This window comes from Onychostruthus taczanowskii, unplaced genomic scaffold (assembly GCF_017590055.1).
Source record: "Onychostruthus taczanowskii isolate IOZ18803 unplaced genomic scaffold, ASM1759005v1 scaffold2, whole genome shotgun sequence".
Taxonomy (NCBI): domain Eukaryota; kingdom Metazoa; phylum Chordata; class Aves; order Passeriformes; family Passeridae; genus Onychostruthus; species Onychostruthus taczanowskii.
In genome coordinates, this window is record NW_024499239.1 from 11953877 (window position 1) to 11968364 (window position 14488).

A 14488-nucleotide genomic window follows, 5' to 3' on the forward strand; every position below is an offset into this window, starting at 1 on the left:
GTCAGGACAAAAAAGACCTGGTAAGGTCTAACCTAAGGTAAACCTAAACCTATTTGTAAATTTGACACCAGATACAGATATGCTTTTCCAAATTACTCATTTTACAAGTGGATTTTCTATTTAAGATCTTTGTCAAATTAATGAAAAAACAGAACAGAGTATTCTTCAGGGGAAAAAAAAGAATGTGGTAACTGTACATTGATGTGGTTTAGTTTTGGATGAAAAAATATACATATAGATAGCAGGAAATGGCAGAGCACACCACCTGTTTTGGCTGTAAGGGCAGTGTGTTCAGTATATGACATTACAGGGGAGTAAAGGATTAAGATTAGAATTAAAAGAGGCAGATTCTTTTGTATCATGGATAAGCAAACCTCCTTCAAATATAGGGAAAAAATTTTTGGTATACTTTTGTCCAAACTATCAATGCAGTCATATCAAGATACTTAAATTATTTTTTAATTAAAAACCACTTTTATTAATAAATCAGAGTTGGTAATAAAACACCCAGCTCCAGAGAAGTTCTTGCCTAAAACTTTCAACATCCCAGATAATTCATGATTAAGTACAAGTGGACAGACAGGGTTTTTGTTTCTCCTAAATGACAAAACTACATCTGCAATGAGCAAGCATTTCGTTAAAGCCTCCTTTTTTGTCTCTCCTGAAACTTGCAGGGAGACAATGAGATGAGACTGATCTGCATGGAGAGTGATCTGTCAAGCAGTTAGCTAAATGTAGTGGAGAGAAATGATATTATAAAGGCAACTCAGAACTGTTCAAACATGACGACTATTGGCTGTACATTTGAGTAAATCTATGCAAAATAAAAGCCTAGAAAAACAAAACTCTTTGATCTCAATACATTTCATGCAGAAATCCACTCCAAAATGGGAGTCAAGAGTTCATTGCAAATTCTTCCTCATTTACTCTGGCAATTTAACTAGCAGATGCTGAATCAAGCTCAGCCTAGGACCAGATGGTATCCATCCAGAATTTCTAAAGGAAACAGTAAAATTATTAACTATGATGTGCAATCTATTGTTTAGAACTACGTTGTTGCCAGGGGAAAAAAATTTTGTAAATGTGATGCCAATGTTTAAAAAGGACTCCAGGGGAACTAGACCCTTGGAATTGTGAGCCAGTCTGTAAGTCTGGCGTTCAGAGAAGGAAAACTGATGAGGACTCTACTAACAGATAAAATCTCTGGACAAATTTGTAGAGGAAAGCTGCACCTTATACATTCGGAGTCCTGAGTATGTGAACAAGGTGATCCACTTTGTTTTAAACACTAACTCCACAGTTGCTGGGATTTGCACAGAATATCATTCCCTCACATATTCTGCTCTTGCTTTTGGTTGAAATTAGTACCTTCTGGAGTTAGTCATGGCTCAGTACTTATCCCTCAGCTCTTCAAGCCTGTGCTGCACCTGCTGTCTCCTACCACTGTGATCCAGCTCCTTTGCTGCCTGCACAGCACGCAAGGCGAGCTCTGTCCAGTGCAGCCTGGGTCAGTTTGCCTTTTTGCCGATCCTGTGAAGCCTCCGGCCGTGGCTGCTGGCCTCACTGGCTTCACCCATCTTGCATGTGCTTAGCAAGCATATCTTGACACTGAAGTGGGCCCATGCCTTGGGCTGGGGCTCAGTGAGGGGCTCCTGCTGTCCTGGGGAAGCTGGTCCTTCACCCTACTTATCTTTGCGACTGACACAAGAGACCTGCACTGGCTTCCCAGTGTTAATCTCAGCCCCAGCCAGCCTCTCACACCCTGAGAGCAAGGTGGTCAGTGGGACTGTGCAGTGGTGTGGCCACTGATGGCCAGCTGCATCCAGGACTCCCAGAGGTACAAAGTATAATTGAGAAATTAGAACTTTCAACCTAACTTTTCAATCTACTTTCCTACATACCTATTCCCATTATTCATACTATAAAGCAAAGCTGGCAGGACTGGAAGAGAAAGCCAGGCTTTCCAGTCGGTGTGTATCAGCTTTGAGGGGTCAGGATTTGTTACAAAGAACCCATTACTGTTCTGCTTTTAAGCAAAAGGGATTTAAAAATGTGAAATTAGTTTTTCATTCAGTTATAGTAGAGATTAATTTCTAATATTAATTGTACTTCTGGCCATAAACAAGCTATATACTGGAAAGTAAAAGCCCATGACTTTGTGAAAACACCAGTGAGGATGATGTTTATTTAAAAAGCAGAACTTCTAAGCCATCAAGATCTTTGTATTTTCCACTAGTGTATAACTAAGGTGCCACTATTTATCACGTTTATCAAGTTTGTCAAGTTCTTGCACAGAGGAAATGTATAGGCTTCTGCTTATATTAACTGACAATTCTAATACACTTTCATAAGATTTGATCCACTAAGTGAAATTAGTGAGTTTTTCTACTGACCTGCTGGGGTTTGGATCAGGCACGTACAGCACTTTCATAGGAAACTAGCACTTTGCCAATTGAGATAAATGTAGCTGCTTTTATTTTTCTGAGTCTACCCTATCTTCAGTTTACTCTGAAAAATATGAAGACAAGAATACTTTCCATGTAAGGAATGCAAAATCTTCGCTATGTTTTTCTCTTCTCTGACCTTTTGTTAAGGAACTCTTACCATTTAAAATGTTAATTGAGAGACAGATTTATCACTCTCCTCACTTGCTGGGTCTCATTTATAGGCTGTGACCTAACAGGCTGACTCTGAGAAATAATGCAGAGACATGAGTAGAAGCAATCTTGCAAGGGGTTAATGCTGTAATCTTTTCCTGTTTATAATCCCAACAGTAATGCAGTAGCAGAAGAGGGTGGATCTAAGAAGTACCTGGGGGGATATGTGTGTGTGTGTGTGTGTGTGTGTGTGTGTGTGTGCATACGTGTGAGTGTGTATGTGCACACACGCTTTGCTTTTCTGAGCGGCCGTGTGTGCCTCTGGAATAAATCTTGTTCAGCCAGAATAGGGCTCTGTGTGCTGGGTGCTCCTGCTGGAGAGTCAGAACAGCTTCCTTGCACAGCTGCCTCTCTTGTATTTCTTCTGAAGACTTCATTCAGAAACCATTTGCTTACTGAAAGCATGGGCAGATAGTTACAAACCCACCTTCTTCTTCATCGAAGCGACCCTGTGGATACTGAAGAATGGAAATAGTTGATGCTAGTATCTTCCTTGGGAATGGTACCAACATTACTGATTTCCTCTGCGATATCATCTTGGAGAATGACACTTTTTTCTGTGTGGATGATGCACCTTATCCTTCTAAAGGTATGTGTGGAAAATTTAATTTTGCCAGGCAGTTTTATTTCTAGCTGGCTGCAGAGATACTATAGAAAGAAAGAGCTATGCAAGGCATTTTCTCTGAGAGAGTGCAAAATCAACTGCTTGCTTTTAAGTTCATATGAGAAACAGGCAGCAAAAAATTTATTATGTGCTGATTTTCCAAATTCAAAGTTGAACTAGGAAAAAATTTGGATATAATGGAACACTAAAACAGTAGCACTTTGGAGCACAAAATGCAAACATCTCTGTTAAGAACTTGGAGAAGCATGATTTTTACTCAATTCAATAACAATGGAGTGATCAGATCTGATACCATCTATGAAAGTGATTTAATATGAAATCATAGCACTCTGAAGCTGAAAAAAAAATCCATATATTTAAATGTCTTTTGATTGCTTGATCTTTTCTTACTTCTGCACAAAATAGGATCTCCCATGTTGAGTAAGTGGTGCACAATCAGTAGCATGAGAAGAACATGCTTTAAGAAGTTGTATTTGACTCTCCAAATGTACATTGTATTGCCTATATTGTAGATTAATGCTATGCAATTTAGGTAGATCAGAATGCATTTAAGAATTTCAGCAGTTTCACTGATTTTGTATTGGTGTAAAGACATAAACCTTCATAAAAGTGAATACAGAAAGGCTTTTACCTTCTGATTAAAGGTTGAAATATATAATATTAATCTCAGTTGAATACTGTGTAACTGATCTTGTTTTGTGACAATTTTCAGATTTGCATCAGATAATACGGATTCTGCTGTATTGCTTGATATTTCTGCTCAGCATTTTGGGGAACATTCTGGTGATTACGGTGCTGATAAGAAACAAGCGGATGAGAACAGTCACCAACACATTTCTGCTGTCACTAGCAGTCAGCGACCTGATGCTCTGCCTTTTCTGCATGCCTTTCACCCTCATTCCCAACCTGCTAAAAGATTTTATTTTTGGAAGTGCTGTTTGCAAAACTGCCACTTATTTCATGGGTAAGTCTGGGAAGTTTATACTTGTTTTGAAGACTGACTAATGAGACAGGTGAGAAGGTACTTAAAGATCTATAAGAGGCTGATTGTTTCCAACCACCATTGAAGTTATCACTATTAAAAAGAAACAACTTTGTAGTGCAAATCTTCATGGTTCTGGTGTCCTTGGTCTGATCCAGCAAAACACAGAGGCACACACACTTAACTTTAATGACATACAGAAGTGTTTTGCTGGATGTGAAGATGTTGCATGATCAAACTTTAGTGAGGAACCCAGTGCACACACTTGCTTAGCCATCACTGACAAGATTCTTGTCAGTGTTCAGACAACCCACCAGAAATTATGGACTTGTACACCCTCAGTAAGGGCAGATTTTGCCCACAGATTTTGGCAAAAGTGATACCTGAAAATGAAAAGAGAAATAGGCCAAAGCAGTTGTAATTTGCAGAGCTGGAAGTTGGAGCAAGTACTCTTTGTGGACAGACCAGGTGTTATCAGAGCTCACCAGAAGACCATAAAACACAGATATAGATTTTAGAGGCTGACTTTAATAAGCATCACTTTTTGTGCCTTGCCATATTCCTTTTGGTTGTGGACCAAGGATCTAGGATTTTCAAAATGTCTGGGTTGTGTATGTGTGTGTAAGTGATTTTTTTGTCTCACTTTAATATTTCCTCTTCATTTGCTTGTTTCTTAACCAAAAAACCCAAACAAACAAAACAAAAACAGACCAAACAAAAGGAGAAAAAAAAAAGAAAAAGAAAGAAAAAGAAAAAGAAAAAGAAAAAGAAAAAGAAAAAGAAAAAAGGGAGAACATTATGTAAAGTTTCTGTTGCTTTGGGAGACCTTTAGTTAATTACAGAAACCTCGGGTCCCCTTTCAATCCATGCCCTTGAGAACTTTGATGTAATGTGAAAGTACACACGTAAAGTGTGTGAATGGGAAATCAACATCTTTTTGTAGATAAAACCAATAAAACTAAAGGCCATGTTTAAACAATTATAATGAATTGCTGGCAAAAATACCTTAAAACATTACTGAAGCATTGTCATCTTCCTGTTATTGCACACAGTGTAAATTACTTTTTAAAAAATCCAGTGAAATAGGCCAGCATAAAGTTTCTCATTATGAAGCTGTTTTATTTTAAGAGTTAGAAAGACAGGACTTCCCACTAAATGTCCAGGTAACAGAGGCATCACCTGACAAACAGACACTGACAACCATTGCATCAACTGTGCTCAATTTTTCATTTTGAGACATAGAAAGACAAATTTTCAATTACAGATTATTTCTGTAAAGCAAACCGTAACAATATTGGCATTTTATAGTCTGACACATATTCACAAAGACAAACTCATTCACTGAAAGAAAAATTTGTGTCAAAGTTAAAAAGAAATGTTGATAATTTTACAGGGGTGAGCTTGGGCATCTCAATGACAGAAACACAGACAACCACACTATATTTTATAAAATATGAACAGAAGAAATTAAGGGTACTCGAAGGACAAAGATTCTGCTTCATGACTTTGTTTCTCCTCGTTTGTAACTTCATTAGCATCTAATTAAAAAGTTGTAATAGATTTAACTCTCTTGAATGAGAAAATCAGATCACAAATCAAGCAGGACACTCATAAAAATTAAAACAATAAAAAAGGGACTGTGAACATCTATGTTAAGAGAGTAATTAACTGATTTCAAATGCTTTGTTTGAATTTCAGTGCAATTAGTGAACAAACCACAGTAGAGAAGAGAATAATTAAGAGTAAAATTGTCTTCTTTCCCTGTTACCAGAATTTTTTGATTTGACAGAGTGTGTATTTTTTCTTGACTTTTGGAGAAAGAGAAGCGCAGAGCTGGAATATCAGTCTGGAGCAGTTTGGAGACCCAGACCCACTGCCCACACATTCTTCACTGACTTCATCAGATTAGTGTTTATAAATACTTTTGCTTATAAATAGTTTGCTTATTTTTAATTTTTTGTATGCATACAGCAAGATAGCAGGACCATTTGAACATAACATAACCTTTAAAACAAGAGGACAATATTTTTCTTTATTTTATATGCATAGGTGTCTCTGTAAGTGTCTCTACCTTCAACCTGGTTGCCATATCTTTGGAGAGATACAGTGCCATTTGCAAGCCACTGCAGTCCAGGGTCTGGCAGACAAAATCTCACGCCCTGAGAGTGATTGCTGCGACCTGGTGTGTGTCCTTTATTATCATGTCACCATACCCAATCTACAGCAAACTGGTACCTTTCACCAAGTACAACAACACCACAGCAAATATGTGTCGGCTCCTTTGGCCAAGCGATGTCATTCAGCAGTCTTGGTAAGAATAACTGGCTGTTAGCAAATGTTAGTAATTATCTGCTGAAAAACGGGATTTCATGGTAGCAATAAGCCTATGGAAAATCAAGTATTAACCTTCAGCAAATGTTTACACTCTATCATTCTTATTTAAGATGTTAAAAAAGACCCCAACATTTTAAAGCTGCTTACGTTTTGACATTTGAATGACTTTTCCCTTGTCATAGGAAAGACTGCCCAACATGGCAATGATTCTCACACCATGGTCTGCTAAGCCCCAGCTGTCACTGTAAAGAAAGCATCTGTCACTTGTAGTAGGAATACTGCTTTCACTCATTTAGACATAAATTTCAACATTCTCAGAGAAATCCTTGATTAATCTTTGAGAAATGCAGACACACCCCTCTGTGTGCTGCCTTGCCTGTTAATTTGTTTGAAGGTTCTCTGTAGCAGAGAAGTAGAATATGAGGCTGCAAATGTCTTATTTGAGTATCCTTCTGGTTGCTTATGGAGAATAGGGGCAGAGAGAGGTGAGGAGAGACGTGCTCCCACTCCTACACATTCAGGCAGGGTAAACAGCAGCACTATCAAACAGCAGTAGTACTTAGACATGATGTCCTTGCACGTTGACTAAACACTGACTGGCACTGAGAAAGTGTAAGATTTTTTTTTATATACTGAAGGTCAGTTGGAACTGGGAAAAAGATTAAAGTCTACACCATTTTGGTATGGTATATCCACAAAGAGAGTAACTGTGTTAATGCTTTCAGTAGTAGTCTCAGGTATTTGGCAGCATGAGGAGGAAGGGTACAGGAAAAAATTCTCTTTTCTGTGGTCTCCTTACAGATTCCCAGGTGCGTTACTGAATTTGCACCAAAGTCACAGGGATCAGGAGAGACACAGGCTCATGGATGCATTTAAACATCATTATTTCCCAGCTTGTCGCCACTTCAGAGAAGCTGACTAGGAGAGTAGCCTATGTGAAACCACATAAAAGCTGCTTCCCTTACCAAAGAGATTGCCACTCCTGGGATCCCTCCTCAGGAGCTCTTCATGGCCCCAGGGATGAAAACCCAGGTTGCGACTGGGTTTTTGCCCACGTGTGCCACAGCCCTCTGGAAGTCAGATCTGTCTGAAGCACAATGATAGAATAATTTGCATTGGAAAAGACCTCTAAGATGATTAAGTCCAACCATTAAAATATTTTTAATGTACCAAGAATCCCTTTAAGAATCAGCAGGTGCTCATTTAGCTTCCGTGAGGCAATTTTAACATTGACCAAAACTACAGGGCATCCAGTGCTCATCTGGCTACAGCAGGGAGTCCCAGTCATGGGCAGAGAGAACTTCTGCCCTCTTTAACTACTGTGGGAGTGCCTATCTCCTCTGAGCTGCACAGGTGGGATGAAAGATGGTTTTTGGCCATTATAGTCTTTTTCCTGTTGAGGGAAGCAGGAGAAGAAGTAGGAAGGTTCAAATTTCTGACATGTCAAAATGATATTTTGTATTGGCATGAAAGAAATTAAAAAAAAATCTTGAAATCCTGTCTTCCCCAATTCTCAGTTGTATAAAAAGGACTTTTTCTGGTTTTTTGCCATTCCATATTGCCATCATTGAGTCAGGAACAGACGAAGTGACACTGCCTCTACACCAGAAGGCTAAGAGGCTAAAAGCACCAGTTTATTGAAACCCCTCCTTTTGTACCCTGGTTTGATCCAGGTGGACCTGATTGGTCATTTAATCAATACATTTCACATGACTGGCTAATTAAGAAGACACTCTTTGGTGTTTGGGGTAAACATCTTTATGAGAAAAACAACTTGTTAAAAACACCACCTGCAGATAATTTACTATTTGTTTACCATTCTTTCTCTCCACCACCCTAAAGCTTCCCAGACCAATTCATGGGAAAGCTTACCTAGCTTTCTCTCTCTCTGACCAGACTGTCATATCCATACCCTATTCTCAGTGTGTCTTTTGATTCCTTAGGTACACTTTCCTGCTGCTCACACTCTTTCTTATTCCTGGGATTATAATGATGGTTGCATATGGTCTAATTTCTTTGGAACTCTACAGAGGAATAAAATTTGATGCCAGCCAGAGAAAATCTTCACGAGGTAACAAAACAATTTGCTTTGGGGTGGGCTTTTTTAAGTTACAGTTGAAGATACGAGCAGTCATTTTGAGGCTAATAAAAGGAAAGCTTTCTACTTGTAAAAATGATCTTTATGGTCAGTTATGTCATGAACTTGTCAGATGCATTTCCTGATTACAGTTACTCTGCTGTTAGCAAATAAACCTCACCTGTGGCTTGTTTGCAAAGATTCTGGGCAGAATACGTTAAATTTCTAATTTTATTCTAGAAATACCAAGATTTTTTTCTGGCCATGGATGAGGACCATTTTTGTCAATAAATGTCACAATGAAAATTGTCAAATTAACACAGAAGCATATAACCTTGAAAACTATCTTCTGTCCATACTGGACTAAGCAACATTCTTACACCTTTTGCATCAGTTTGTATAGAGGTAAGAAGTGAGACTATTGGGAGACAGTGGATTCAGAGCAGCTGATAACATGACTGACTCAGAAGCAGGCCAGTGCTTTCTTTGCAACAGTTGCTCAGCTATGAATTATGTTGTTTATTTAGATTTAGACTGCATTCTTAATTTTTTATTTGGCCGACCGTTCAGAGATATTTTGCCAACTATTTAAACAGCACTTTATATGTACAGAGAGAAGAATAAGTACCTGCAGCGCCAAATATGAGGATGGAGATGGATGTTACCTCAACAAAACCAAAAGAAAAAGGAAAATGCCATTGCAACAGCTCTCTGCTATGAGCCACAACAAAATAGAGAGAGTGAGAAGCAACAGCTCTTCTGCCAACTTAATGGCCAAGAAACTTGTCATCCGTATGCTGATGGTGATAGTGGTTTTGTTTTTCATTTGCTGGACTCCCATCTTCAGCGTCAATGCCTGGCGAGCCTTCGACACGGCTTCTGCCGACCGGCGTCTCTCGGGGGCTCCCATCTCCTTCATCCACTTGCTGTCCTACACTTCTGCCTGCGTGAACCCCATCATTTACTGCTTCATGAACAAGCGTTTCCGCATGGCCTTCCTAGCCACCTTCACCTGCTGTGCCAGGCAAAAGCCCCCCGCCACACGGGGAGAGGCTGCTGATGAAGAGGAGGGGAAAACGACAAGGGCTTCCCTCTCCAAATGTTCTTACACACACATGTCTGCATCTGCACCCCCCTGAGCTGCACCAGGGGAGGCAACGAGTGGTGAATTGACTGGTCTTGGAACATGACTGTGGCATCAGCTGAACGCCATTTACTCCTGAGTTAATGAAACACTTCAGCTGACAGTAAACACAGCAAGAATTCTATGGGAAATTGATGCTATCACTGTAAGAGTGTTAAATCACTTTCCTTCAAAAGTACAAAGGAGGAAGAGAGCTCTGAGATAAAGGACTTTATGAAAAGCCTTAGAAGTTGCTCTGTTTGTAATAAATTCCACTGCAAAAATTGGTGTCCTCTACATCAACAGCTTTGCTCAGTTTTCAGATGCAGTTCTGAGTATCTCAAGATATTTCCAAGATGCAAATAGATTCTCCTCCAACATGAATATATGTAATGCAGTCTTCACTTCACTAGCTATGCCTCATAAGCAAAAATCTCTCTGTTATATTTGTAGTATCTTTTCACATTTTTTTAGCTGAGCTAATACATGTTGAGATAATATCGGTGTCACTCTCATGGGAATTCTGGAGTGGTGAGAATGGGCTTGTCCATGTGAAATTAATGCTTTTAAGTAAAATAATGTATTTTTTAAAAATAAAATTAAAATAAATATAGTTCGCTTTGTGGGTGGAATGCTTTCTTCACTCAGGCAATAGCACAAATTAATTTAATGTATTTTTCACTTATATAAACCCCATAGAACAAGGACAAAGAAATGGATTTCTTCTGTGCAGCTGAAAGCACCCACGTATGCAAGTGTTGGGGTGTAAGATGAGCCACAAAGGCCCGTGTGGAAATTTCCACAGTGGGAAGCACAGGGATAAATGCTTGGGGTGAAGCACAGAGGTGTTTTACAGAAGAGGACTGAAGACACAAGCTGGTGCCCAAGGCAGTCACATTTCACAAACTCACTCACAGCCACTTCAGGCACGGCACTGCCAGCATGGAAGTAAAAGCATTGGGTGCAGAATGGCAGAAAGGGCAGGGACAACAAGCAAAGACTGAAAGGCTTTGTCAGAAAACAGTTTTTCTAAACTTTGGAGCAGCTATTTTCTCCAACTACACGTACTTGTAAAGAGATTCAGGATGGAGTAGAGCAGGTTTGAATGATGTAATTTTTGGTGCTGTGTTGAGTGAGAATCCATGTGGGATCTCAGCACATCACTGTGGATGTGCAGAGACACCAGGGGAGCCCCTGGGGGGCTCGGAAACCCTGGAATGCAGTGGGAAGCACAGGGATAAATGCTTGGGGTGAAGCACAGAGGTGTTTTACAGAAGAGGCAGGACTGAAGACACAAGCTGGCGCCCAAGGCAGTCACATTTCACAAACTCACTCACAGCCACTTCAGGCACGGCACTGCCAGCATGGAAGTAAAAGCATTGGGTGCAGAATGGCAGAAAGGGCAGGGACAACAAGCAAAGACTGAAAGGCTTTGTCAGAAAACAGTTTTTCTAAACTTTGGAGCAGCTATTTTCTCCAACTACACGTACTTGTAAAGAGATTCAGGATGGAGTAGAGCAGGTTTGAATGATGTAATTTTTGGTGCTGTGTTGAGTGAGAATCCATGTGGGATCTCAGCACATCACTGTGGATGTGCAGAGACACCAGGGGAGCCCCTGGGGGGCTCGGAAACCCTGGAATGATGCCAAAAGGGTTTGGTGGTTGGATTTCGATCCATCAAAAGGAGAAGAACCTGTGACGGAGGAAATGAGAACTTCTTGGGTGTGAATGATACCTTTATGGAGGGAAATATAAATTTTAGAAAAATAGGTACAGGGGGGTCATGAAGGCAAGATGGAGGATTCAGGGCGTGGTCCTGTGTTCTTCTTTCTTCTTCATGTCTTCCATTTTGTGTGGTGATGTTGGCACTTGGGGATTGGTTCATGGTGAAGGTACACTTGTCTATAAGGGTGAATAGTATTGGGAAATAAAGGTAAATATGTCACACGTAATTTTTACTATAAAAGACACAACCGCCCTGTGGGCGGGGGAGAGTGCACTCGACTGTCCTGCTGAGCGGACCTCGGCTGGGCAAAGAGAAAACTTTGTAGATAAGAGATAATAAACAGAACTGAAGACCGAAAATTTGAGAGTCCAGGCTCATCCTTCGCAATCGCGGCCGCCCAGAACCACCTTTCCCCGTGTCGGGGCAGAGACACAAAACAGCGGACCCCGACAAATCCAGTCTCTTTCCTGTGCAGCACACAGGTGAGTGTGGGTGTTCAGGTCTTGTCCTTTGCTCTGTGGGACTCAGATGGAGAAGTTACATCACTTATTTTGGTTTGTGAAAATATCCTGTTGGAGATGTTTCTATCTTCTAGCTGAATCAATATCATTATAAACTCTTGTTATTAGACAGAGATTAAATTTGGGTACAGCGTGGAATGTAGATGTGGATATTAAATATAAGCCCTCTCAAGGTTTTTAATCAGGAAAATCTGATCTCTTTACAGAATGATTTTAAATTAGAAATATACTGTGAGTTCCAGGACCCAGATCCATGTTCTGCACTCAGTTATTGCCTGAAATGGTTTACCCTAACAACTTAGGACACAATTTCAGTTATTATTTTTTTTCCATCCAGCTTGTCCACAGACAGGAAATTAAAAAAAAAAAAAATTCTAAACACTATTTATGCACAATCCATAGAAACAACGTTCTGCCTGCCTACTTAATAAAGTAGCACTGCTCCTGGAACAGTGCTGAGACTACTGACATCAATCTGACCTTTTGCAAATACCCAACAAATTAAATTATGGGATTTAATTCATAGCAATAAAATGAAAATTTTACTTCACTTACAGATACATGTTGAGACCTTCTACAAACCTGTCCTGTGTGTTGAAACTGAAGGAACAAACTTAGCTGCTTTGGAATTTATGTGGAACAGTGACAGCACAAAACATACTTGTGAATCATTTTATACCATTTGAAAGCCTGGATCGATTATAGGCAATAGTTTAAAAATTGTTGTTTAAGTAAGAAAACCCTCCACATGTTAATAATATACTGGATGTGACTATTGCTGTCTACGTGATGTATCGCAGGACAGCCCATACCACAGCTCTGTGTGCTCTTTCAAAAGCAAATTCCTTTTGTAAATGCAGCTTCTCCAGTACCTGTTGTGTCACCCGAGTGACATAACAGGACATGCACAGTTCACCTGCTCTCACTGATTGAGTCTGAGGATAGTGGTTTCAGATGAAAGCCAAAAGCTATTTTCAACAATGCCTTAATCAAATCTCAGCCCCCCATGGCTCCCGTAGCTGCAGCTGAAAGGAGCAGAGTTTCTGATTGATTCCCTTCTCGTAGCTGTCAGGGAGCACAATTTGGAGGTGATGAAATGAGGAAGGCAGGGGAAGATCCTGATGGAGTGGTGGCTGGGAGACAATCAGGGAAGGGTTGAAATGTGCCATTTCTCCAAGGCCCGTCTGTGTGTGCGTCACTCGTCCCCTCCATTGCCCCCTCTGCACCTATTTTCTTGTTATAGCAACACAATATTTCTTTTTCAAGCTCCCTTAGCCACAAGCCTTATGCCAAATTCCAGCAAGAATTAGGAATTAAGCTTGTCAAACGCAATATAGCAATCCAGTCATTTTGTATTCTTCTGCCCTGGTCTCCTAGCACAGGAAATCTCAGCCCTTCTGCATCTTAATGCCATTTTTCCTGATCTGTGCATTGCAGAAGTCATTCCTGGGTCCAAATGTTTCCCTTTCATTGTTAAAGAATCATCCTCCCAGTACCTCTAATTCAGATGCTGATGTCACTGGAAAGGTATCCAGCAATAAATATGGGTGGAATAAACATACCAAAATAAAAACAGCCTATGAAATCTCATTGTAGCAGTAGTTTACAGGGGCTGTAGAGAAAAATCCCATCCTACTACAAGCAGTATCCTACTAAAAACAAACTGTTTTCCAGATGTAGCAGACAAATGGCAAACAAATGAATTTCAGGTGCATAATGTCCATAAATCTTGGAAGTTTTTATCTTCTTTCCCTTTCTCCCAGCTCCCAGGGCTTTCCCCCCTCCGTCTGTCCTTCCCTTATCTTTTTCAGCTGCATGACACCATCTGATTTTTCTACTGCATGCTTCTCAGTCTCTAGGTTACTTTCCCAGCACCACCAATAGCTAGATGATTTTTTTTCTCTTTGACAGGTTTATTTACCTTCCCAGATTTACTTTCCCAGAAAGCACTCTCATCTTCATTTCCCCCATCATCTCCAGCTGACAGACTCCTGGAGCACATTTCTCCAGGCAATACATCCTGCCCACCACACAGCAGCTCTGCAATCCCCCTACACTCCTACAGATGAGCTCGCACAGCGGCTCTTGAACACTGGCTCTCTAACAAGCAGAATGCACTAGTTCAGAAAACAAAAGTGGAGCTTTAATTACACCCAGATCCCCCTTTGATACTTCTGTCACTATTACTTGCAACCTCTATTATTAGGGCATGCTTTAATGCTGATGCCTTACAATACTGCTAAATACAGGAACTGGTAAGGGGTCAAAGGAAAGGTATTTCACTATTGCCAAGACAAAATACCTTAATGCTCTTAATGGAAAGCTGTCTGTGGATTTGGAACTCCAGCCACTAAAGGTTTACACCCCTTATACAAGTCATGGCCTCTTTTCCAGTACCACCAAGCCCTTCTTGGCAAAGTGGAGAGCCTGTCTGTGATCCCAC

At 40.3% G+C, this 14488-nt stretch overlaps 1 protein-coding gene across 1 annotated transcript; it reads left to right on the plus strand.

Annotated features, from left to right (window-relative positions):
* Window positions 1–2964: 2964 nt before the first annotated feature.
* Window positions 2965–9814, plus strand: CCKAR (cholecystokinin A receptor). The gene is made up of 5 exons (XM_041402964.1): window positions 2965–3246; window positions 3995–4246; window positions 6314–6575; window positions 8542–8669; window positions 9288–9814. The coding sequence occupies exons 1-5, from the start codon at window positions 3123–3125 to the stop codon at window positions 9812–9814; spliced, it is 1293 nt and encodes a 430-aa protein (XP_041258898.1). The 5' UTR covers window positions 2965–3122.
* The last annotated feature ends 4674 nt before the right edge of the window (window positions 9815–14488 follow it).